The sequence below is a fragment of the Panthera pardus genome, unplaced genomic scaffold, assembly GCF_024362965.1.
Source record: "Panthera pardus isolate Hobbes unplaced genomic scaffold, ASM2436296v1 HiC_scaffold_12, whole genome shotgun sequence".
Lineage (NCBI taxonomy): Eukaryota > Metazoa > Chordata > Mammalia > Carnivora > Felidae > Panthera > Panthera pardus.
The window spans coordinates 74,800,022-74,824,383 of NW_026526677.1; the positions used below are offsets into that span (position 1 = coordinate 74,800,022).

The window sequence follows — 24,362 nt, forward strand, 5'->3', positions numbered from 1 at the left end:
AAGGGAGCCTGAGAAATGAGCCCTGGGGGAGAGATATGGCGTCGTTTATGAAATGGGATGCCTAAGTGGTAGGTTATTAAATTGCGTGAGGGTTGATGGTGAACTGCTGGTCTAGATTCTGTGTCCCTTGTCAGAAATTCATTTTAAAACTCAGGCAAGATTTTGGGAACCTTGTTTCCCGTGATATCTTGGTTTAACTGGGAGCACATGCCCTGGAAGTGACTACCAGAGGCTGCTCGCCATATTGATGGACTGAGAAACACTTCACAGACTCTCTCTCTCTCAAGTTCCCCTTGATATGCTTTCCATTTGTGTACCTCCCTACCCCTTTAGAGCTTTCTGGTCCAGAGCATTTGAAACTGTAGTAGTGGATGAGGGAGACACGCACACACACACACACACACACACACACACGTGCGCGCATGCACACATGCAGAGGAGTGAGAAGTATAAAAAATTACAACCATAAAACTAGCCAGAAATGCTTTTTGATATAAAAAATGAGTAATAAGAAAACACAATCTACATGTCATATGTAATTTATGTAAATTTTATGCCACTCAGCCCATGAAATGATTATGTCTTTCATCACGAGGCCCTGAGGAAAATGTGAGTCTCAGGCAGTGAGGGAGAGCACATAGGATTTCCCCATTTAAACAGGAACCGAAACTGGAAATCTTTGCTTGGGTGTTCTCTAAATTTTATTTTCATTCATCTTTAAACTGGAGCACACCAAAGTTTTATAGTTTGCATAATTTCTACTTTGCCTCTACCTACAAATTTCCACCTTCTAAAATAATTTCCTTATCCTCTATCCTTACCCTGCCCATCCCCCACCCCCCCACACACAAAAAAATGTGTTCTTCATATTTAAGAAAGCCAACAACCCGGTTAGGAAAACATTCTGAAGATGATTTTAAGTCTGATTTAAAATATGAAGTAGTCCCCACCCAAAACAGCACAAAAAGTGGCACTCTACGCTTCCTTCTACACAAGTCTGACATATTTTATGTTGTTTCTTTGAAATTTTCCATGGCAAAGTGTTTTTGTTTTTTTTTCCTCAGAATGTACCAGTTGATAGCAAATTGTTTTCCTTTGCTCATTAGGATGGTTATTCAAAATCCCTGAATCAGCCTTACGCTTTATTTCATGTGGTTATCAACAGGAAGCACTCCCTTTGAAAGAGACATGGTGACCTGAGGCTTACTTCCCTGTTCAGCCCAGATTTCCTCCTTTTTCTCCTTCTCCTGTTCTTCAAAAGATTTTTTTTTTTTTTGGAGTGCTCCTCAGTAAATCAATTAAAGATATTAATTGGAAGATGAGTCTCTTTTTAGATGAAATTTTTGAAAAATATATCATCTCCAAGCAATTCTGTGGTCCCCTGTATCTCCATAACTTTAATTAAATGTCAAGGGCAATTATGTTCTCTCTAGCAATTAAGTAATCCTAAGTGTATATGACAGCTGCAAGCAATAAGTATTGAAATATATATGACCAGGGTTTTTTTTTTAGTAAACCATGTGATTTATTCTGTGTCACTGTATATCAAATTCTACTAATTCAGGTAAAATTCTCCTTTCCCTTAACTCATCCACTCATTTGTAATTGTAATATCATAGATATTGTATACGGTATTGTTCACTGACCAGCAAAATGAAATGTAAAGTATGTTGAATGGAAGAGAACCCAAGATTTCTTTTCTAAAATATGAAATTCAGTAAGTGAATCGCCCCGTGTGCTATGGCTAAATAAAATTACTGTCCAAGAACAAAAGTAATTGACGTCATGGAATTTCAGACTAAAATAAATGGAGCTTGTGAACATATAGTGATATTTAATTAAAATCCACCCAATGTTTCTACCATTATCTTCTCTCCTCCTTAAAACAACAACAACAACAACAACTTTCATTTGGGGAAAAATCATAAACCACATTTTAGTTCACAGAGATGAAAACAGCTACAGTAATTTTAAAAAGGCCTGTGTTGTCTTAGCACATTATCAGGTATTCCTAGTCCAACAGAGAGGGAAGGAAAGTTTTTTAAACTTTCACACTGATTGTTTCATAAGTTGATGTCACATAAGCTGATGTTTTCTTCTACTTCCTTCCAGATTTCATTTTGTAAATCTCCCATAAACTTTCTACCTTTTGGGGAGAAAAATAATTTGCACTGTCAGGATGGCAAAAGACAATTTTTCTGTAAATATCCCAACTTACAGATATAGAATTTTTATATGAAACTCAATTTTTTGGCTTTTTCTTATTTTCTAGTATTTATAATTTTATTTCTGACATCTAATGGAGGGGATCTGAACTCTACCAACCAGAGTTTACCATCAATCCTAAAATAGATTCAAGAGTGTCTACGTAGTGTTGTTAATAATTGAACTATTTGTTTACTTAGAATTTAATCTACTTTAGAAAAGCAGAAAGGTCTACAAATCCTTAGCATAGAAGCCATAGCCACAGGGGGTTGGAAGGCCTGCAGTTTTCTAAATATTTTACTGACTCAGTTTATGCTTCACTTCTGTAACATTAGTGCTGAGGTTTTTCTTTGCAATACATTCTTTTTTGTGACATTTGTTATGCATTGAAGAGGCTGTGTTTTGTAATATAAATTAAGTTGGAAATAGAGGTCCCATTTAAGATGTACAAAACTGAGCCAGAGGGTTGCCTGTCAAAAAATATTTCTATATAAGAGTTCCCTTTAAAGCTATATGCTTCAATAGACGTAATAACTTCTCAGATATGCTAATTTCATGTTGTTTTTGTGAAATCATCAGGGGGGAATTTTGACAGCTCTTTTGACGCAGAGAAGGGTGTTGGGACCATTGTCATTGCCAAACCTTTGGATGCGGAGCAGAGGTCCATCTATAATATGAGTGTGGAAGTCACCGATGGGACAAATGTTGCTGTCACTCAGGTAAGATGTCAAATTACTAAATGGTGAGAATGCCAAACGATCTGCTAAAGTCAGTGGTGCAAGTGATTAGACAATGTGTTGAAAGTAGTAAATTATGTCCACGGATTTCTACCGTATTTAAAACAATCGTCTGAGAGAACAACCTAGCAAAAAGATTGTATCAATGGTATTGTATAACTTAGCCATCTCCTTCAAGAGATTGTGACTGTTCATGCATGGAAGAGGGATATGTATTTGCTTCCTGATCATTTACTGTAGATTTCTCTCTTTGACAACAAAGTCAGCTGTCCTTGAATTTACAAGAAAGAGGGCATGTATATTGTCTGAGTCAACACATCATTATATTCTTCACCTTTTCACGTGTCGGTCTCAGAGAGTTAGAGCTAGAGGCACCTAAGAGTCCAAATTCATTTCACAAACTAAGATGAGTGATATATCCACAGCCTAACTTGAGAACAAGGACTGAGAGTTAGATTCCCTGCCTCCCATCTCTTGTTCTAGCCTCTATGCCATTGGTCCCTTATCCTGGCCACACAGTAAGGTGCTCTGGTTGTGGGGGCCCCGGGTGTTGAAACCACTGAAGCCTGGGCTGCACCCTCAGAGACCCTGCATGATCCTGCTTGTTAGCAGCTGGGGATGAGGACCATTGCTTGAACTCTGGTATGTGAGTGTTTATGAAAGGGCCTTGAGAGCAAGGAGGAGGAGAACATATGTGGGTGAGACTAACACGATGTTAGATATCAATATGGGGCAGATTTACCCTAAATATGAGAGGATTTTTTTGTTTTCTGTTTTAGCATCAGAGACCTTAGGCCAGTTATGGCAGAGGACTGGCCCACACGCATATCCTAAAATCTTTCCATTCTCCTTACTTCTGTCTCCTGTTCTCATGACCCCAGAGGCCATCACTAGTTAATCAAGGTCCTTTTTCCTGCTCAGCCCAAATGTGCCCTGAGACTCCTCAACACAAAGGTTCAGGAAGTGAAGATGAAATTTTTGCCAACCCTAAAGTAAGCAAATGTTGATTGGTTTGAAACTTGTTGTAAGCTTGGGATGCCTGGGTGGCTCAATTGGTTAAATGGACAGCTCTTGATTTCGGCCCAGGTTATGATCACATGGTTCATGGGTTCAAGCCCCCCATCGGGCTCTGCACAGCCTGCTTGGGATTCTCTCTCTCTCTCTCTCTCTCCCTCTCTCTCCCTCTGCCCCTCCCCTACTCTCTTGCACACTCTCTTTCTCTCTCTCTCTCTCTCAAAATAAATTTAAAAAAACATGGTTTAAGTTCTTGTAACTATGTAGTTTTAAAAAGGAGAAAGGAGGATTATTTCATGCACTGCCTCTTAGTTTGAATTGGTTTCAAAAATACTATGAGACTTTCTCCTTTGACGCTGTTCATAATCATAAAATGGTGGAATTTTAAAGAAACATGAGAGTTCATCTTTACTTTTTACTTTTTTACTTTACCTTTTCCTTTTCACTCAAATAAACTGAAACCCAGAAAGGGGACATGACATGCACATGACAGGGCAGCCATGTGTGGTGACTCCTAATCCTTCAACCTGTGTCTTTCCCTAGGATGACCATAAGACCCTAATTGCCTGAGAGAGACCCACTTACACCTGTTACACTGGTGTAACTCCCATTCACTCTTAAAGTGCCTCAGTTGGGACAATAAATTCTATGGCCACCTACTTAAATCTGTACTGCTTCAGAGTATTTTCTTTTTTTTTTTTTTTTTTAATTTTTGGGGGAGGAGGGGGGAGACAGACACAGAGTGTGAATGGGGGAAGGGCAGAGAGAGAGGGAGACACAGAATCTGAAGCAGGTTCCAGGCTCTGAGCTGTCAGCACGGAGTCCAACACAGGGCTCGAGCCCATGAACCACGAGATCATGACCTGAGCCAAAGTCAGATGATCAACCTACTGAGCCACCCAGGTGCCCCCAGAGTATTTTCAAGACTAAAATACAGATTCCTGGAAAGGACACCATGGTTGAGATCCTATGGGAATCACACAATCTAAAAGCAAGCCCCAAAGACTGATACAAAACAACCCACTTGCAATATTTCTAAGTCTTTATTGCTAATTCACTTTTTAAATTAGCCATTCCTTAGCAAAGCCAACCTCAACTTCTTGGCATCACTTAAAAATACAAGACCAAGTTGAGTAAAATACAAAGAAAGCATGGAACCATATTCATTTCCATACTTTTTTCCAGGGTTTTATAACAATTGGACTAAATGGCAATTCAGTGTGCCTAGAATGTTACAGATACACATTAAGTATGTTTAAAATGAGTGAATGGATAGCAGGTGGTAACATATTCAGCGGGGCCTACATGGCAGTTATGCTGGATCTTCAAAGCACAGAACTGATTCATGGTAACCAGAAAAACAAAAAAATTATCAGTGAGCCTCTTCTTGTAGAATTTTTTTAGGACCAGACCAGAAATCATTTAACAGTATGTATTCCGCAAATATTTCTTGGGTTCACACCATGTGCTAGGAGGTGTGCTAGATGCCTGAGGTCACGGTGACTCAGAGTTTTAAAACCAGATGACTGATGTGCACACCCTTTTTAAAAACTAACTTGAAAGCGTACATTATAAGATTCTGAATGTACACATTGTTCAAGTTCTGCTTTGGTTGATTTTCTATCAGCCTAATGTGGGATTAGACCTCTCTCCAGAGCAGTTGGGAAGAGGTGGAGAATCCAGGTGAACTTAGATGTTTCCCTTGGCAAGGCCAAACTAAGTAGGTCAACGAAGGGTATCAGGAGATTTTCTTTCAAAAGCTTCGAAGCCGCTCTGTGTCTCCAGGGCCATGACCTTCTCAGTAAGTGAGAACTAACCATTTCCAAGGTATAAACTTGTGCACGATCAGTATTACCACCAGAAAACCATTACTCTGTCCATAAGGCCGCGTTCAGGCCTAAGTACCAACCCCCCCAGAGCCCCTGTCAATCCAGGCCTCTGCTTCTCTTTGCCACAGCCCCTCCAACAATAGAGAGAAAAGAGGTTCTCTCAATTAATCCAAGCCCTCTGTATCAAGGACATGTTTACAAAAAGATTATTTTGGTAAAGAAAAGGCATTCTAGATCTCTTTTAGAAACCACCAAAGCGTGTTCCAACCCATGACCCTAGGCAACTTAATGATTCCACCATCAAACAGATACCCTTCACCATATAACTAAGTAAATGTTTTGTAGCCCCAAAACACCTGTCCAGTTTCCCTTTGGGAACTTTCCTCTACCTTGTTCCTTTGGAATCATAAAACATCTATGACAAGGGCTTCAAATCAGCCAGAAACAACATGTTGAATTTCACTTCACAAATGTCACACAAATCAGAGCCTCGGGGATCTCCGTGTCTACATGAAAACTCTTCCTTCATCTTCAGTTTTGTTCTGTTGTCCCAACTTGTAGGATTCTTGTGCCTCAGAGCTACAATATCTGGTGGCAAATAAACATCCTTTTCCTCACTGAGATCCCCTAGCGTGAGTACAGAATATAAAATATATAAAACGGTCCTGTGGATTTCACGTTGCAAAGATTCAGATGTCCTAAATGAGCCCGTAAGCAGGTGACTTTCTCCAGCTGGAATGGGAAGAGAGGCAGCCAGAGGGGATGTCAGAGATTCCAAATGTGAGATGATTGGAAACATCGTCACTAGTTCAGGTACGGAGGGGGCGGTGTGACAAGGAATGCAGGCAGCCTTGAGGTGCTAAGAGGTGCTCCAGCCGACAGCCCACAAGGAAACGGGGACCCCGGGCCTAGAACCTCAGGGAACTAAATTTCATTAACAATCTAAATGAGCCTGGAGCGGATTCACCCCCAGAGTTTCTGGAAAGGAACGCAGCCCTGCTGACCCCTTGATTTTGGCTTTGTGAGACTCTAAGTAGAAAACACAGGTGAGCCACACTATACTCCCAACTACTGACTTACAGAGCGAGGAGGTAATAAATGTGTGTCGTTTTAAGCCAAGTTTGTGGTAATTTGTTATGTTAGAAATAGGAAATAGAAATAGGAAACTATTTTGCAGGAAAGGCAAAGCAGGGTTTTGTAACTCGAGTAGGGCAGAGTTCAGACATAAGTAGTTGGATTCCAGAGCCTGCTTTCTCAACCACTGCCCTGTGCCACCTTCTCAAAGGCAAGGCTAAGTCTTTGCTACCTTTGCTAAATGTTTGCAGGAAGAGAAACTTACCTGGCTCTGCTAATTATGAGGGGAATACTTTTTTTTAAATAGGTTTATTTATCTACCTTTGAGAGAGAGAGAGTGCGTGTATACAAGTGGGGGAGAAGCAGAGAGAGAGGAGAGAGAGAGAATCCCAAGCAGGATCCATGCTATCGGCACCATCGGCGCCAAGCCCATCACAGGGCTCGATCCCATGAACCGTGAGATCACGACCTGAGCAGAAATCAAGATGTGGGTGCTTAACTGAGTGAGCCACCCAGGTACCCCTGAGGAGGACACTTCTTAAGATGGCTGCCTGGGGAACATAGTGCCATCTGCAGCCATTAGAATGTCTCAGAGCCAGCCATGCATCCTGGGCATGGAGCAAAATACCTCAACCTCCTTATAGCCTCCACTCAAGCAGCTGAGTTTATGGGCCACAGGGGCGCACATCACCAAGGAGGAGAAATTATGGGTTTTCACAACTTTCCCCATACCTCTATCCAACCCACATGAGCTACTGCATCTTCACAGCAAATTTAAGAAAGTCTAGAGCATGACTCTTCCAAAGGATCAATGGATAGAAATATGTAGTAATATATAATGCCTGCTATTTGCATAATAAGACTTAACAAGCTTCATTCTTAAGTTTCATTTCCTTGTCTTACTGGGAGTAGTTATATCAAATATTATCATTACATTTATTTTTCTAGTAAAAAACTCACACAGATTGCTTAGGTGGACACCCTTGGTGTACACAGGTAAAGAGGTCGAAACCCACTTTTTCCTTCTCAAGATCAGATATATCTTAGAAACTCCACCCTACACATCTATATATACACAATATACAATTCACTAGAGGAAGCATTTGGTATAAAGGAGGGAATGCTGACCTTGAATCAGGTGACCCAAGTTCAAGTCAGCACTTAACCAATTCCTGTCTATGTTACCAAATAGAAGGTAGTTCTCTCTTTGTGAGACTCAGTTTTTCTGTATAATGGGGATACTACTTTACATACTTCATGAGTTGGTGTAAGAATAAAATAAGATCTTTTGAGATATTTTCAGATCTGTGATGTGCTGGACTCATGCAAGTTTTATTATTAGTCTCATCCTCAACTTAAAATGGGAATACTATACCTGATAACTATAAAATATTGTGTATGTGGCTTTCATTGTTATTCATGAAAGACAGCAAAGATATTCATGCCCAAATAATCTAAAAATTACATTGATTTGATTCAGAGACTCATGATATGTGCTTTTGTGATTTTAATATGCTTTTCTTATTCAAGTCCTACTTTGATTTATAAACATATGAAAATCAGCTTGTATTCGTATGCTCCACAGCCAAACCTGAGATTAAAAATCTCTTTCAGATAATCTCCAAAATTCTTAGGCCCCACAAAGGCAGTTAATTGAGTTAATTAGCCACAAAGGCTTTCTGCCAAAGAGAGTGTATTCACTGGGGCTAAGAGGTCTGGGACCTGCATTCTTCAGGTTAACCTTGCCCTTCACAGCCTTGAGGAGTCCATTCTTCTTTTGTCTTTAAGCCATGTGCTGGGAATTCCTCACTGGCTTTCTTCTTCAAAAAGCAGACTTTATCTTTAAGATTTAGACTGTGTCTTCTCCTTTCCTTCCACCTTTGCACCTGCTTAAAGGCAGGTGAGGGTAAGAACAAATCACTTTTTTTTTTCTCTTAAAATTTTTCGAGAGAGAAGGTGACAGAATGCGAGGGGGGGGAGGGGCAGAGAGAGAGGGAGACACAGAATCTGAAGCAGGCTCCAGACTCTGAGCTGTCAGCACAAAGCCCAACACAGGGCCCGAACCCATGAACCATGAGATCATGACCTGAGCTGAAGTCGTACACTTAACCGACTGAGCCACCCAGGTGTTCCAGAAGAAATCACTTTTGCTAAAGCTGTTCCATGATTCCCTAGTTCAAGGAACTCCCAAGGGACACTTGTTTGTCAGGAGTTTTTATCATCCTCAGCACCTTCTCCCTCTTAGCAGGTGAAAAAGAAAGCAACCCCAAACTTCCTTCTGTAGTTAGGTTAGGAAAATGCTGGAACTAATACAATTATATAGAGATAAAATAAAGCAGCAAACCAACTCTGAGATAGGATTTCCTATTAAAAAAACAATAATAATGGTAAAACTTCATTGTTGGTAATAGATCCATGCCTAACAATTTGTGAGTGAATCAATTTTTGAAAATGGATTCCAGTTTTAAAGGCAGCAGGGAACTTTCTGCTTAGAATAATGTTCCTGAAATGACAGCGGTCACGTCTGTTGTCTATTGTGTCAGTTAGGATTTCGGTATAACAAGGTACGTGCTATGTACACACGCATTTGTTCACGTATGTTAGGTGCATTTATAATTAATGTGTATATAATTTCAGTGCACATGGAGATGGCATAACGGAATGAATGTAGAACTTGGCTCCATATGACCTAGTTTGAGTTTGGCCTTGCCGTTGTGACTTTGGGCACACCCCTTAACTTCTCTGATTCACATTTTTCCCATCGATAAACTAGAGACGATAAAGGTTAAGAAACAAATATGATACAGGTTTATAAATTGTAAAATAAACATAAACTGACATGATTTTTTTTTTTACTTACACATCCAAAAATAAAACTTGTAAGCTTGGGGAGAATCCAAGGAGCATTACCCTTGAAATCACAACCATAGAATATTTTAAATATGGTTTCAAAATGCCAACAGAGGCGGAACAGACTGTCAGTACTTGGGGACTTAATTGATTCTAATGAAAGACCGAGGCCTTCCCCTGTAACTCACCCCAAGGACACTTCATGCCATGAGCCTTTGTAAAGCCAGGCTTGGCACTTACCCAGACTTAGCTTAGATGAGCTTGCAAAACCCGAAGTGTTTGTGGTAGGCACCATTGGATCCAGCGCTGAAGAGACTTCCTACATTCAGGTTTCCTCCTGCTTTGATTCCATTATACTTCTTTAGGCCTTTCAATTACCATTTTGAGCACAACATCTTTGAGAGTTACTTTGCTTTGTTTGTTAGTTCAGGAGCTCACAAATGGCCCCAACTGTGGGAAATAAAAAGCAAACGAGGAGAAGGAAGTCTTTTACAGAGAAACACTTGTTCTGACTGTAGATTAGGCACAAGACAAAGCAAGCAGAAAGAGGCAAGCTTTTCAGGAGCACATCAACTTTGAAACTTCATGAAGGTCAGGGCAGCATTGCTGGCTGGAAGGGCTTTTTTATCCCGTTAATATAACTGCTTCTGTGCACACAAATATTTTAGCATCTTGACTAAGTTAACTTGAACTTTTTAAAGGAAAGAATTGGCATTCAAAGAATCTAGTATGACCTTCCAAATACAGTGGAGATAAAACAATACCTAAAACTCACAGGCACACTTCTTAGCCCTTTTTTGTAACCATAAACTGCAAGCAAATCTTGTTCCCATGTCAGGCTCACTCACTGGGCACGTCTTCTGGGCACAGAGGCCGTAACACTGCCCTTTTCTCTTCCTCAGAAAAGAAAAAGCACATGTGCGTCAACGTGAGTGACAATGCAGCCGCTTATAAGAATAGCCGTGGTCTGACCACATTTTAAAAAGTAAATAATTTTCTAGAATGCAGCCAAGTGCCTGCATATGTAAAAGCTTTCCCATTAGTCAGGAATAAGACAGGAATGTCACCGGCTCCAATACTATTTAACTTGTGCTAAAAGTATTAACCAATGCAAATAGGTAAGATAAAGCAAGTTGTGTTATAAAAAGGAAACGGTAGAACAAATGTAATGCTTCAACATGGACTCCTTGGCATTTGCATATTTTGGATATATGCGTTCGGGTGCTTTTGATAATTAAGATGGTCCGCAAATTCAAGAAGACCCAACAAAGATAAAGAAGCTTTTTTAAAGTACTAGAAAAATATAAGGAAACATATGGTCATTGATCTAGTTATTGCTACTATTAACATTACTGCTATGTCCAGTGGTTTTACTGTTGTCATTGTTGTTATTGTTAAATTATGCTCTTAACATTATGATCATCATCTTTATAATCATCATTTTACCTGGATCATGGCCAAAGAGACTAAAATCTGTGGTATCACATATGTCTAAACTCTGTGTACAAAGATACTAAATATTTAACTATGATATTTATTGAGTACCTGCAATTCATTGTGTCCAGCCCTGAGCTAAATGCTGGGTATACCCTGATGATCTCTGATATTTATCTATAATCCCCAAGTCAATATTCTCAGCACCTTTGTGGTCATTCCTGGACATGCACAGAGCAGCAAAATATTTTCCCTGCTATGGTTGAACAGAGTGATGCTCTGCCTTCCTGTTTTAGCTCTTGTACTCTATACAAGTGTCCTTTTTGCAATCTATTTAGTGCCACATTTTTTGCATTCTTGTGTTCTTTGTCAGCAATCTCACTGTTTAAAAGATCCCTAAGTGTAGGACTGAAATGCAATTCAGTGTTCCCAAGTGCAAGAAGGACATGCTGATGTGCCTTATAGACAAAATATGTGTGTTCCATGAGATTCATTCAGGCCTGAGTTATAGTGCTGTTGGCTATGAGTTAATGTTAATGAATCAACAGTATATATTAAAGTGTATTTAAACAGAAAAAAAAAAGAAAAAAGTAAAACTATCTCTCCATTTGCATGTAGTATAATTATGCATCTGTAAAGTTCAAAGGAGTACATAGAAAAGCTGCAAATGATAGGAAACTTTAGTAAAATAACAGATTATAAATTCAGCATACAAATCAATAGCGTAAATAGCAAAAAAAATAAAAGGGAAAAGATAAAATAGAAACGAAGACCCCACTTAGGATATAGCACATGCATAAACTTTAAAAAGTGTGTTTTGTTTAATGTTTTATTCATTTTTGCCAGAGAGAGAGAGACAGAGTGTGAGTGGGGCAGGGGCAGAGAGAGAGGAAGACACAGAATCTGAAGCAGGTTCCGGGCTCTATGTTGTCAGCACAGAGCCCAACGCAGGGCTCACACTCACAGACTGTGAGATCATGACCTGAGTCCAAGTCAGATGCTTAACCCACTGAGCCACCCAGGCGCCCCAAAAAGTGTTTAAAATCTATTTGAGGAAAACTAAAACTCCCTGAAAAATAAAATGGTAGGTCTGAACAAATGGAAAAAGAAACTATGTCCTTGGATAGGACGACTCCATCAGAAAGGAATTAGTTCTCATGTAGTTAAACTATACTCTGACCGTAATCCAATCTAAAAGGCTGTCAGTTTTTTGTCAGTTGTTATACAAGCTGATTATAAAGTTCATTTTGAAGAACAGCAAACAAGCGTGGCCTGGAAACTCCTTGAAAAGAACAAAGGGGCTAATTTTTGCAATTAAAACACACTATAAAGCCTTTTTAATTAACATTTTTATATTGACATATGAAAAGACAAAGAAACCAATTGAACAAAATAAAAAATTCAGAAATATATCATGTGCGGATGTAAACTTAGCATACAATAAAGGTGGCCTCTCAAATCAGTGGAATTTGACAGTCTTGTAAAAAGTAGCATTGACGTAAATGGAGAGCCCTGTAGAAAAAAATGAAATTGAATCCATTTCTCACATAATATAGGAAAAATTCCAAATGGAGTAGAGATGTAAATGTAAGAAAAGGGTACGTGTAAATGCTATTTTTAAAAAATGAGTGTATTCACCTATAACCTGAAAAATATAAGTATTCTAAACTATGACTTAGCATCCGGTAACAATAAGGGAAAAGGCTGATGTTTTCAATTTCATAAAAATAAAAATAAAAGCTTTTGCATGGAAAAAAATCACCATAGCAAAATAAAGTTAAATAACAAAATTGAAATCATATTTGCAATTTATATCACCATGCTACCAAAAATAAAGAAGGAAAAGGCCATTTAACTCATAAGGAATGAGCTGATATAATTTTTACATAAAAAGAAACGCAAATGACTCTTAAGCATATGAAAAGATGCCCATCCTCACTCATAATAAGTGAAAGGCAAATTAAAAGTATACTGAAATGCTATTTCTTATCTATCAGATTGGCAAAAGATTCAAAAGTTAGAGTACATACTTTGTTGGCAAAGCTGTGGAAGACATTCATTCGTATATATTGCTATGGGAATGCAAATTAATAAAACTTTTGGGAAGAGGAATAAGGAAATAATGAACAAAACTATATAAGCACTTATCCTTTGATCCAGCACTCAGAATTCTAGGGACTCAAATATATATGGTAGCAAAAAAATAAAAAGACCTGGACACAGGGCTCTTGATGGCGCATTTTTTCTAAGGGTGAAAATTGGAAACACCTGACATGAACATCGATAGAGGAATGGTTGACTTAACTGTGATCCATCTACCCATTGGAAGAGTATCTCTATATTGCTGTGGATTGTCTTTGGAATATGATGATTTAGAGTTTCTCAACAGCAACACTGTTGACATTTTGGTTCAGATACTTCTTTGTTGCAGGGGACAGTCCTGTGCATTGTAGGGTGTTTAGCATCATCCCTGCCCCCCTACCCACTAGATTCCAGGAACACCCCAACACCCAGTTGTAACAATGAAAAATATCTCCAGATAGTGCCAAATATCCCCTAGGGACAAAGTTATCCTCAGTTGAGAATCATTGATATGATGTTAAGTTAAAGAGCATGGGGGGGGGGGGGTTGTATACAATAATGTTTATGTTAACAAAAGAGATGGATAAAATGTAACATTAATCTTTAAAAAATCATTACCTGTAGGAGAAGAAGGGAATAGGGTGAAGGGGAAAGAGAAGCTAAACTACTTTGACTATACCTTTTTTGTAAATTTGACAGTGGTACTCTTACATGTAATATAAAAACAAAATTAAATGTTAAGACAAGTTTTTTTTTTCAATATATGAAATTTATTGTCAAATTGGTTTCCATACAACACCCAGTGCTCATCCCGAAAGGTGCCCTCCTCAATACCCATCACCCACCCTCCCCTCCCTCCCACCCCCCATCAACCCTCAGTTTGTTCTCAGTTTTTAACAGTCTCTTATGCTTTGGCTCTCTCCCACTCTAACCTCTTTTTTTTTTTTTTCCTTCCCCTCCCCCATGGGTTTCTGTTAAGTTTCTCAGGATCCACATAAGAGTGAAACCATATGGTATCTGTCTTTCTCTGTATGGCTTATTTCACTTAGCATCACACTCTCCAGTTCCATCCACGTTGCTACAAAAGGCCATATTTCATTCTTTCTCATTGCCATGTAGTATTCCATTGTGTATATAAACCACAATTTTGTTAAGACAAGTTTAAAATTTTAAAGTAAATGAAAGCCAATAAACTTAAATGTGTTGGTGGCATATCTACACAGAGAAGAACTCTTCTGTGGCTTTAAACATACTAATTTGACTGTATATCCTAATTTATCCTAGTGGGATAAATCTCAAAATCAAAGGAACTAAAAATAATATTAAGTTGTTTTTGAATGATCATAGTTGTAATAGAATTACAGCACCAAAGTTGTTATTGTTATTCTGAGACTTGTGTGCATGTATTTCATATAAAACTGAGTAATTGTGATGATGTCTTTGAGCATGAGAAATTTCAACATAGGGTCTTAGCCTGGGATACAGATATAAAAAGAATGAGATTAAGTAAAAACCTTGATGCCCTAATTTTGAATTGGATGTGTCAGTATGAACTCATGAAATAATTATCAACAGCAAAAAACTCTCGCTGACTCTGTCCATTGAAGCAAACTAAACACAATAGTAAATCCAACAGCAATGATCATTCCTAGCACCACTTCTAACTAAAAAGATATCATTGTTTTTTGGAGAAATAGATATTACAAGACTGGGTCAGAAAATGTACAAGGTGACCCTGGAAAAAAATCACCAGTAGCAATTATTAGAAAGCAAAGAAGCTATCAAAGACTACTAGGATTGTGTCAAAAGATCTCATGAGCCAACTTGAAGAGGCTCCCATTGGCCAAGGAAGGGCCATTTGTGCATCAATAAGTATAATAACTGCAATGGACAGAAACATCAGCTGTGATTAAATTCATGAGCTCGTACTGACACTTGAGAAAAAATGCTTCGTTGGTCACTTTGGGAAGAGCTGAAGAACAAACTATCATTTTGAGATGATAAATAAAGGGAAAGAATTAAGTATTCATTATGACTTCACTATCTGAATTGTCCTTCAGAGTAACGAAATATTTGGAGAGAAGTTTCTTGTTAGAACTATTCTAGCTAATAAATGAGGAATAAACCACAGAATTCAAACCTTACCATTTTGTATTTTTAATGAATAAATGTCATCTATGTAATGATCATCAGGGGTTGCCAATACCACTTAACAAGAGTGGGAACTAGGTATTGCAGACAGAACTACAATATATATCCAGATGTAAAAAAAAAAAAAAAGGAAAAGGAAATTGAGCATGAATCTTACCAAATCTCCTAGATCAAACTATCAGTTTATAAGAAATACAGGGAACAGAGGCACATGGAGAACAAAACCAAGGGGAAGCAATGAGCAAAATTCAACCTGGGGGAATTAAAGAGAAAATGGTGGAGTTTATTTACCACCACGAGCAATGATATAATATAAAACAATATAATATAAAAATTGCAAGGAAATAAAAGGAGACAGAAGGAGAATCTATACATTAAAAGATAATTAAGGGCACCTGCAGTTAAGTGGATCAATTCTTGATCTCAGCTCAGGTCATGATCTCATGGTTCGTGGGATCAAGCCCCGCATAGGGCTCTACGCTGACGGTGCAGAGCCTATTTGGGATTCTCTGTCTCCCTCTCTCTCTGCCCCTCCCCCCGTGTATGCGCTCTCTCTAAATAAATAAATAAATAAATAAACTTAAAGAAAAAAGATAATTACAGGGCATATCAACCAACTGCAGTGTTTGGACCTTATTTGAATAGTCTGATGTTTTAAAATACGTTTGTAAACATACATGACACAGTAAAAAATTAGAGAAGCATAAACACCCTGAATATTTAATATTAAGGAATCCTTGTTTTCTCTGTTTAAGGGCAGTGATGGTAGTGTGTGTGTTTATTTTAAGGATCCCTGTCTTTTGGAGTTACGTACTGAAATTATGGGATTTGCTTCCCACTAATAGGGGGAGCAGATGGAGGTGAACCACTATATATAGGAAACAAGATGAGCCATAAATTGATCACAGTCAAAGCCGAGCTATAAATATGTGAGGGTTCATTAATCTATGACCTAGCTCTTTTATTGCTGTTTCTTACTTATGTCTGCCCGAAATGTTTTATAATGAAATGCCTGACAAAAGAAAACAACCCGGGGACTTCCTGTTTCAGCCGCCATCCGTGCCGTGTTCTTCGCGAGACCCCTCCCGTCTGAAGGAGAGCCACTGTGTGGGGCCCCTGCAGCTGAGGAGTTCTGACTGCTCTGAGGATGCCGCATCTGTGTCCATGCCTCCCCTTCTTCCGCCTCTTTGTTACTCTTCCCACCCTGTCACTGTTTCCACAGTACCTCCACCCGGAGGAGCTCATAACAGAACTTAAGACAACAGGAACTTAACAAACTAAGGTCACCTTGTGATCTCTTACATTGTGCCTCAAATAGGCCTGTGGAATTATCACCCCCAGGGGGCTGTCTCAGCTGCTCAATTAATAGTGAGAATATTGATTAGCTCATAGTTTATGTTCCTGCTAATGTGAACCACTGGTTTATTGTCAACCTCTAATTACAGAGTGTTTTCATACGAGATCTTCCTACATATTGAGAGAGCTGCTAGAAGCTGGGCTCCAAGGACACGGAGGGAGGGGGGTGGGAGGGGGCCTCTTTATTAGCAATGAGTGAATTGGCATTAGTCATCACTCCTGTCTTCTTTTAACTATAGGTATTTATCAAAGTGCTGGATAATAATGATAATGGCCCAGAATTCTCTCAGCCGAATTACGATGTGACAATTTCCGAGGACGTGCTTCCAGATACAGAGATATTGCAGATTGAAGCCACCGATAGAGACGAGAAACACAAGCTGAGCTACACTGTCCACAGCAGCATCGATTCTGTCAGTATGAGAAAATTCCGGATTGACCCCAGCACCGGTGTGCTCTACACGGCCGAGAGGCTGGACCATGAGGCCCAGGACAAGCACATCCTCAACATAATGGTAGGACCAAACTGCTGATTTGCTCTCCTAACAGAGTCGTTGACCGTTCAAGACACATTCCTTGGTCTTCAGGAGTACAGGGCCCTTACGTTTTGTAAGGAGTAGTACATTTGGTCTTTTCACAGCAGGGCTGCGTTCCTTTTTTGCTTTTTTTTTTTTTTTTTTTCCAGTGAGGAATTGGCTATTGTTACAGAGTGACTCGATACTTTTGCCAAACTGAAATATTAGATGAGTTCTTCAGACAGTGGCTTCCCAGGAAATGCTGCTGACAGGCTGACTTGGGAAGGAAGGAACAGGCCATGTTTCTGTAAATCTCCCAGGCTATGATGTTGGTTCGCATCCAGAAGATTTTTGTGGAAAAGTTTAACAGAAGTTCCTTGAGAAGTTAATCACCAGGGTGATCATTTACTCACCCTATGCAGTGCTCAGTCCTGGGAGGCATGTAGGGAACTGAGTCATTACCTACTGCACAGGCATTGGACCAGTGAATACTGGCACCCAAGAGAGATCTCAAAACACTCCGAAGCCTGCAGAGAGTGTTATAGGTCTGAGGTGGGGCTCATGGGGCCTCCGAATTATGTGGATGGAAGTTGCTTTAATTTTAAAGTGGAGTTGCTCGAGTTCACATAAGTGGGAAGTAGAGATGAAGAGAAACGCCTTTGATTAGCTTATGGCCTAAAATCTGTCCCTTTGACCACCCAAGTGCCTGTGGGCCATTGCATTGCACAGCTACTGCCTAACAGACCCCCTGAATTCCTTAAGACCAGTAGGAAGACACAGACTAAATTTTGTGTACTGACTGGCTTTCAAACACACTAAGACGCTACCAGTGTCCTAGCAGCTGAAGGTGATGTTCCACTGAGTGCTACTCTTCCTTCCCAAGTCTGGAAACCCTCTTGGGCAAGACGAAGCTGGAATGCCATGCCCTTGGCTGTGGTTTCCAGCTGTGACACCAGGGGTGGAAGAAGAGGGACTCATAGAGACCATCAGATCCACCCTCATTCATTCAACAGATATTTCTCCAGCACCTACTGTGTACCAAGCCCTGCTCTAGGCACTGAGGATACAAGAGACACATTCCACTGGATGTTCCACTGGAACAGACCTAGATTCCAATAATCTTCATATACAGAGCTCAGCTCTGTCCTTGGGTGTAGGGGGCCGGTCTACAGGCAGGAAAATTGAGCACATTCACTGGGGTGCTTCTGCATGTGTTTTACTCAGGGGCAGAAACCTTACGCCAACGACTAATTCCATTCTCACTAGTCAAGTCATTTCTGTTCATTCTTTCCTTAACAAACTCAAAATTCAGTTTGGTCACCCTGTATCATTTATCATTTCTGTAATTGATTATTTAGAGCAAACATGTCCTTTGTGCTGCCTTTCTCCCAGCAAAGCCATTTTAAGTCATTTTGCTCGTTCCTTCTAGGTACTATTTCTGAAAAGCCCTTTCCCTTTGATGGCTCTCCTCGGTCTATTTTCTAATTTCTTCACATCCCTCTGAAGTTATGGAGTCTATAATTGAACAAATGGAAGGCACACATTTGATTAGTGCTACAGCAAATTATAGCAAAATCATGTGGTTAGGGCTAAAGAATTGATTATTTGCAAGCTCCTGGCATATGCAAAGCAGGGGAAACTTTCAAGCGGTCAGGCAAGTTTCCTTGGTGAAGTCACAAGGGGGGGGGGGGGCTCTCACATTTTAGGAAGATTTAGTTCCTCTTCCTGGGAATCAGGGCTCCCCCTCGGTCTTGGGCCTTGGCATTGGTTGGCTCTTGCCTGAAATATGTGGTGGCCCACGCCCCCCTTTTACCACTTGTACTTGCTCTTGTTAACCTCTTCCAAGAAGCTGAATGCCACCTTAACTTCTTCTTACTCCTCACTCCCATTCTGGCACTTACCACCAGGCCTTACACCTGCTTACTTATTTCTATGATCCTGTTAGCTTCCTGAGGGCAAGGACCAAATCTGAATCGCTGCTGAAGTCAGGAGAGAGTGAAGCCAGGACTTGACAGATAATAGGTGACGATAAATGTTTGTTGAATGAATGAATAAATGGCAGTGCCTGCTTTGCATTTGTTAATTCTTTCATTAAACTTTTTTGTTTCCCTCTCAGAAGAGCCCCGTCTGCCATTCCATTAGCAGCTATATATACACAAATGAGGGGGTAGTGGCGGTGGGAGGTGGTACAGAGAAAAGTGCTGTGTCGGTGATGCCCAGGCATCAGCTCCACACACACACAGACTGAGGATGGACCGTAGGTCAGTCAGAATGCTGAGCGATAAAATGGATGGGGCCCTTACTCTCAATTTGTTCCTGGTTAGTGTCCTCACTTGATATACCATCATTTACTGAGCACCTACTGTGTGCCCGGGATTGCATCAAGCACTTGGTGTGAGTTACCTCCTTTGGTATTTACCACAGATATAGCCATGTGACTTCCTTGCAATTTAAGATTTTAGTCCTGCTGCTTCTTGTATTTTGCCTGAAGGTCAGAGATCAGGAGTTTCCTTATCGAAGAAACTTGGCCCGAGTCATTGTGAATGTGGAAGATGCTAATGATCACAGTCCTTATTTTACCAACCCACTGTATGAAGCATCTGTATTTGAATCGGCTGCTCTGGGATCAGCTGTTCTGCAGGTGACGGCTCTGGACAAAGACAAAGGGGAAAATGCAGAACTCATATATACCATAGAAGCAGGTGAGAGCTGTTGCACAGATTGTAACATAATGCATGGCATTTGCCCCTCCGTAGTGTTGATCACCATGTGAAATTCACATCGTTACCACTGGAATGTCTCCCAAAGAATTTCTTGGCCAAGCAACTGCCCGATTTGCGTGATGATGCTGTATAGAGTTCTTGGCATTCCTGTAATATGTTTTCCATCACTGACAGTGAGGAGAGAGTTCCCTCTTATTGTGTTATTCTCGGATTTTTCTGGAATGAAAGGGAGAGAAGAAATGGGTGGTGAACTCAGTGACTTTTACTGATGGGTCGACAAGCCATGGCCTTGGACTAAAATAACCAAAGCCTTCCACCTTTTGAGGGCTGCCAGGCTGTCCTATGAATTGGATCCCACAAGTCTTTGTTTACTTGTCAGTGGGCAAGCGGTGGGCTTCAAAAATACCTACACCCCCACTGTTTGCAAAAATTAACTTCACCCGAGGGGAATCAGAGTAGCGCAGTAGGTGGTAGGCACTGAAATGTCTACTTAACTGGACAGATAAATAAATACAGGCTCAAATTTTGTGAAATTTGAGATTTTTAACGTTTTTTAAAGTTTATTTATTTATTTATTTTGAGAGAGAGAGAGAGAGCGTGCGGGGGAGCAGGGGTGCAGAGAGAGTGAGAATCCCAAGCAGGCTTCGCTCTGTCAAGGCAGAGCCCAACACGGGGCTTGATCTCACGAACTGTGAAATCATGACCTGAGCCGAAATCAAGAGTTGGATGCTTAACCGGCTCAGCTACCTAGGCGCCCCTTAAATTTGAGATTTTTAAAATCAATTTGACCATCTATAAGGCAAGACCATAGTTCACTGATGGTTTGAAGATGGAGAAAGGAAGAAAACACTTCTGACAGAGGAGAGGAGAATCCAAGCAAGGGATAGGACTATGAACCTAAAAATTACAAATATCTCTTACCTGTTCTATTTTCCTTTCCCCTCTTGTGTCGTTCTTTGAATATTCAAGCCACATATTTCCAAAATGTTCTACAACATTATGTCTGTCGTGCATAAATGCCAAATGCTGTCTCTTTTTATGCCAGCGCTGGAAAAGCTTCTTTCCCGTGATTTAAATGTGGAGCATTTTTGTGAGTGGTTGAATTAAAATATGAATGCTAGGACGACAGTTTGGGGCTAAAAAATATTAGAAAAAGAAAAGCCAACAGTCTTCTTTTTTTAAAAAGCCACTGCATCCAATGCTAATCTAAAACGGTTTCCTGTATTAGGCACCCACATTTTATAGGAGTCTAAGCTAAGCTCTATACAAAAAAAATAATAAAATGAAGAAATAAAATACACAGGTTCACAACTCCAGGTGCCCCAAGCAACTTCACCAATAGTTTTTCTAGATTTTTATGGAATTTCCTGCTAATGTAAAGCCTGACCAGCACTTTTCTTTTAGATGCTATGGTGCATCTGTTGTTTACCCCAAGAACGTTTAATTATTTGATTATATAATCTTTGTTCTCCTAGTTCCACAAATAATATAGGGCAACTTCTTTTCAAAGACCCAAATATTTAAATAACGTCACAGAAAGTGTCGCCTGATCCAACAACTCTTTAGAGTCTTTCTACGGTTTTTTTTTCCTAATCTTATATATAGCTTCCTTTCCCCGGTATTCATCCATGCATATGCATCGTTTCATATCATTGTGATCATTTAGGTATGGAGTCCTACTTCTGTTTTTTTTTACTTAACATTTTCTAAGTGTCGTCTATGGTGTCTACTTGCTTTTTGTATTTGTCATTAAGGCTACTACTTATACTGTCTTAGAGAGGCAGATAATTTCTAAACCAAGAGTCATTTCCCATCCAGCTGACAAGACTGCTTTTCTTATCTTTCAGCAGCCACACGCTACAGCCTGGTGCTGTGCATAGACAAGGGATTCCATCATTCCTATAACAGTAGGTTAAAAATTGAGAAGTTATTTCCTTAAAACATCTTTTATAGAGAAAAGTTGAATTTTCCAAAAACCCATAGGAATGATTGGTATCTCAAAAAATGGAATCTCAAACAATGACCCCCGATTGTACGTGTAAGAAGCTGATGAGGATTTCAGTGTGTGCACAGTTAAGTCACAAGTGGTGATGGGGCTCCTTCATGGACAGACAGACCTCACTAGCCCCTGACTGCTCCCGACCAAGCCAGTCCCTTCCCAGATCATGCTAGGAAAGAGGGAAAACCCAGATGCTTCCAACATTTTGAAGCAAACGACAAAGTGGTTATGGGAAGAGGACATTTTCCTTAAGTTCTCTTACAAACCTCAGATAAGCAAGATTTTACTCTGGTTACTGGTGGGCCATAAACTTCCTATCCCCTGTCTGGCTTCTAAAATAACTACTGAAGCTTTTATTTTGACCCAAAGGACTGAGGTGGACTTTGAGCGCAGAACTTCTAATTTAGCTCACGTTTCTATTTGGTGCAACAGTGGCTCATGGGTGGGCTTCGAAACAGGAGAGACAAAGACTAAGAATTGAGTTGTGATGGGGGCATATTGGATCCCAAGATGCATACAGATAGAGAATTAAAAATCTTTTGTAGCTCTACCTGTCCATTCAATCATTTAATACATATTTATTGAACACCTTCTTTGTGCCATGACTGTGCTATATGCTAGATAAATAATGGTAAGTAAGATAAGTTCAGCTTTTGCTCACTTGCCAGAAGTCTACAAGAAACTAACTATAGATTCCAAGAAAACAAGCAGAGGTTAGTTTCCAAGGATTCGAGGATAGCAGGAGAGAATAAGCAGGAAGTGGATTCTAAGAAAATGGGCAGGCAGTATGTTAAAGAGGGTAAGAGACCGAGAGCCCACTTTGGACATGATCAATGAGCACAGCATCCAGGCAGGTGTGACAGGCGGGTCAGTAGCCCTGGGACAGCAGGGCTGTGAAGTTCTACTCGAGACCAGAAGCTAGCTCCCCATCATCCCTGCCATATATCTTTCTGGGCATGAAGGAATGTGCTGGGCCTACAGCGAGGGAGGACTTAGCTGGAGACTCCACAGAGGGGGTCCACAATCAAGGAGCACGGAGACATTTGGCTCTGTTGCATTCGTCATTTGGGGCTGAGTGTTGGTGACCATTATCTCTACAACCTCTACATCTTCCTCCTCTGAGATGCTGAAGCAAAATGATTCCCGCCTCCTTGCGAGGGTCTATGAATCAAGTGTCGGGCTCACGCTCAATGCCACTATTTACTGAATGTTTTCAAGCCTGCTCATGAGATCCTTGAACTTCATGCCGTCCTCACAAAGTGCTCATGTGGAGGTGACAAGGAAAAAAATCATGCTGACACCAAAGATGACATTGTTAAATACTCACATTTGGGGGGCTGGCATCAAATCCTTTACCTCTTTATTAAATTTCTTCTTTAAAAATAAGCAGATTTTTTATGAACATTACTGTTTTATTCTCAGACTCAGAGAAGTTGATTGAATAAGTATGTAGTAAGAAGTACGTATACCACTGTATTTGCTGCATATTTCAGGAGACACATGTAAGTGCCTCCCAAGGCAGGAGTCTGTCTTAATAATAATGACATTGAAGCTGTCTCTATGCCTGCCATCCTTCAGTGCTTCAAACAGAAAGAAAAATCCAGGTACAACTGAATAACCATGATTTTTAACTTTGTTTTTAAAGAATCTAGACACGCAGGCCTATGCGTTCTTTGAGAAGTACCAGAAAGCCTGATGAGAGAAACAAAAAGCAACTTGGTGAAGGATTCTTTTTTTGTTAATTTTTTTTAATGTTTATTTATTTGTAAGAGAGAGAGCACACGCGGGTGAGGGGCAGAGAGAGAGGGAGAAAGGATCCAAAGCGTGCTCTGCACTGACAACAGAGAACCCAACACAGGGCTCAGGCTCACGAACCGTGAGATCGTGACCTGAGCCAAAGCCAGACATTCAACCGACTGAACCGCCCAGGCGCCCCTGAAGGAGTCTGCTTCCCACTGTCCACTGCTTTTCAGCCAGCTTCTTGACATCCTTCAGTCTTGCGTTCCCCATTCTTTACTCCTCTCGTATCCTCATCCTCAGCAACCTCAGATTTCACACCACTCAATGTTTCAGAGGCAGGGCTCTCAACTTCTGGAGTGTCGTGGGTCGCAGCCTTCCCACTCCAGACACATCAAAGTGAGGTGCCAGTTTCTCAGTTTCAGATGGGTGATGCCTCAGGTTTTCGGTTTTGATGCTGGTGCAGGTGATCAGCAGTTTGCTACTCCTCTGGAAGCCTCTCCAGTAGTTAGGATGGTTACAGATTGGAGGGACTGCCTTAAAATTTATGTCTAGTTTTAAGTCTATGTGTGCATGTGTGTCTTTTGGGGTGTGTGGAAGTGAACGACGAAGGGTAGTCAGAAAAAAGTCCTCCCAACTTACAAAGCAAACCAGGG

The 24,362-nt window shown here is 40.3% G+C and overlaps 1 protein-coding gene across 5 annotated transcripts in view; it reads left to right on the plus strand.

The window, feature by feature from the left end:
* FAT3 (FAT atypical cadherin 3) overlaps positions 1–24,362 on the plus strand; it is a 667,149-nt gene that overhangs the window by 545,972 nt on the left and 96,815 nt on the right. For 4 of the 5 annotated variants that reach the window (XM_019450067.2, XM_019450069.2, XM_019450068.2 and 1 more), the window contains 3 exons: positions 2,785–2,924; positions 16,972–17,247; positions 19,739–19,949. In XM_019450067.2, the coding sequence (XP_019305612.2) occupies positions 2,785–2,924; positions 16,972–17,247; positions 19,739–19,949 (627 nt within the window). The remainder of the gene's footprint in view (positions 1–2,784; positions 2,925–16,971; positions 17,248–19,738; positions 19,950–24,362) is intronic. The other variant, XM_053900189.1, reaches the window with a different exon arrangement.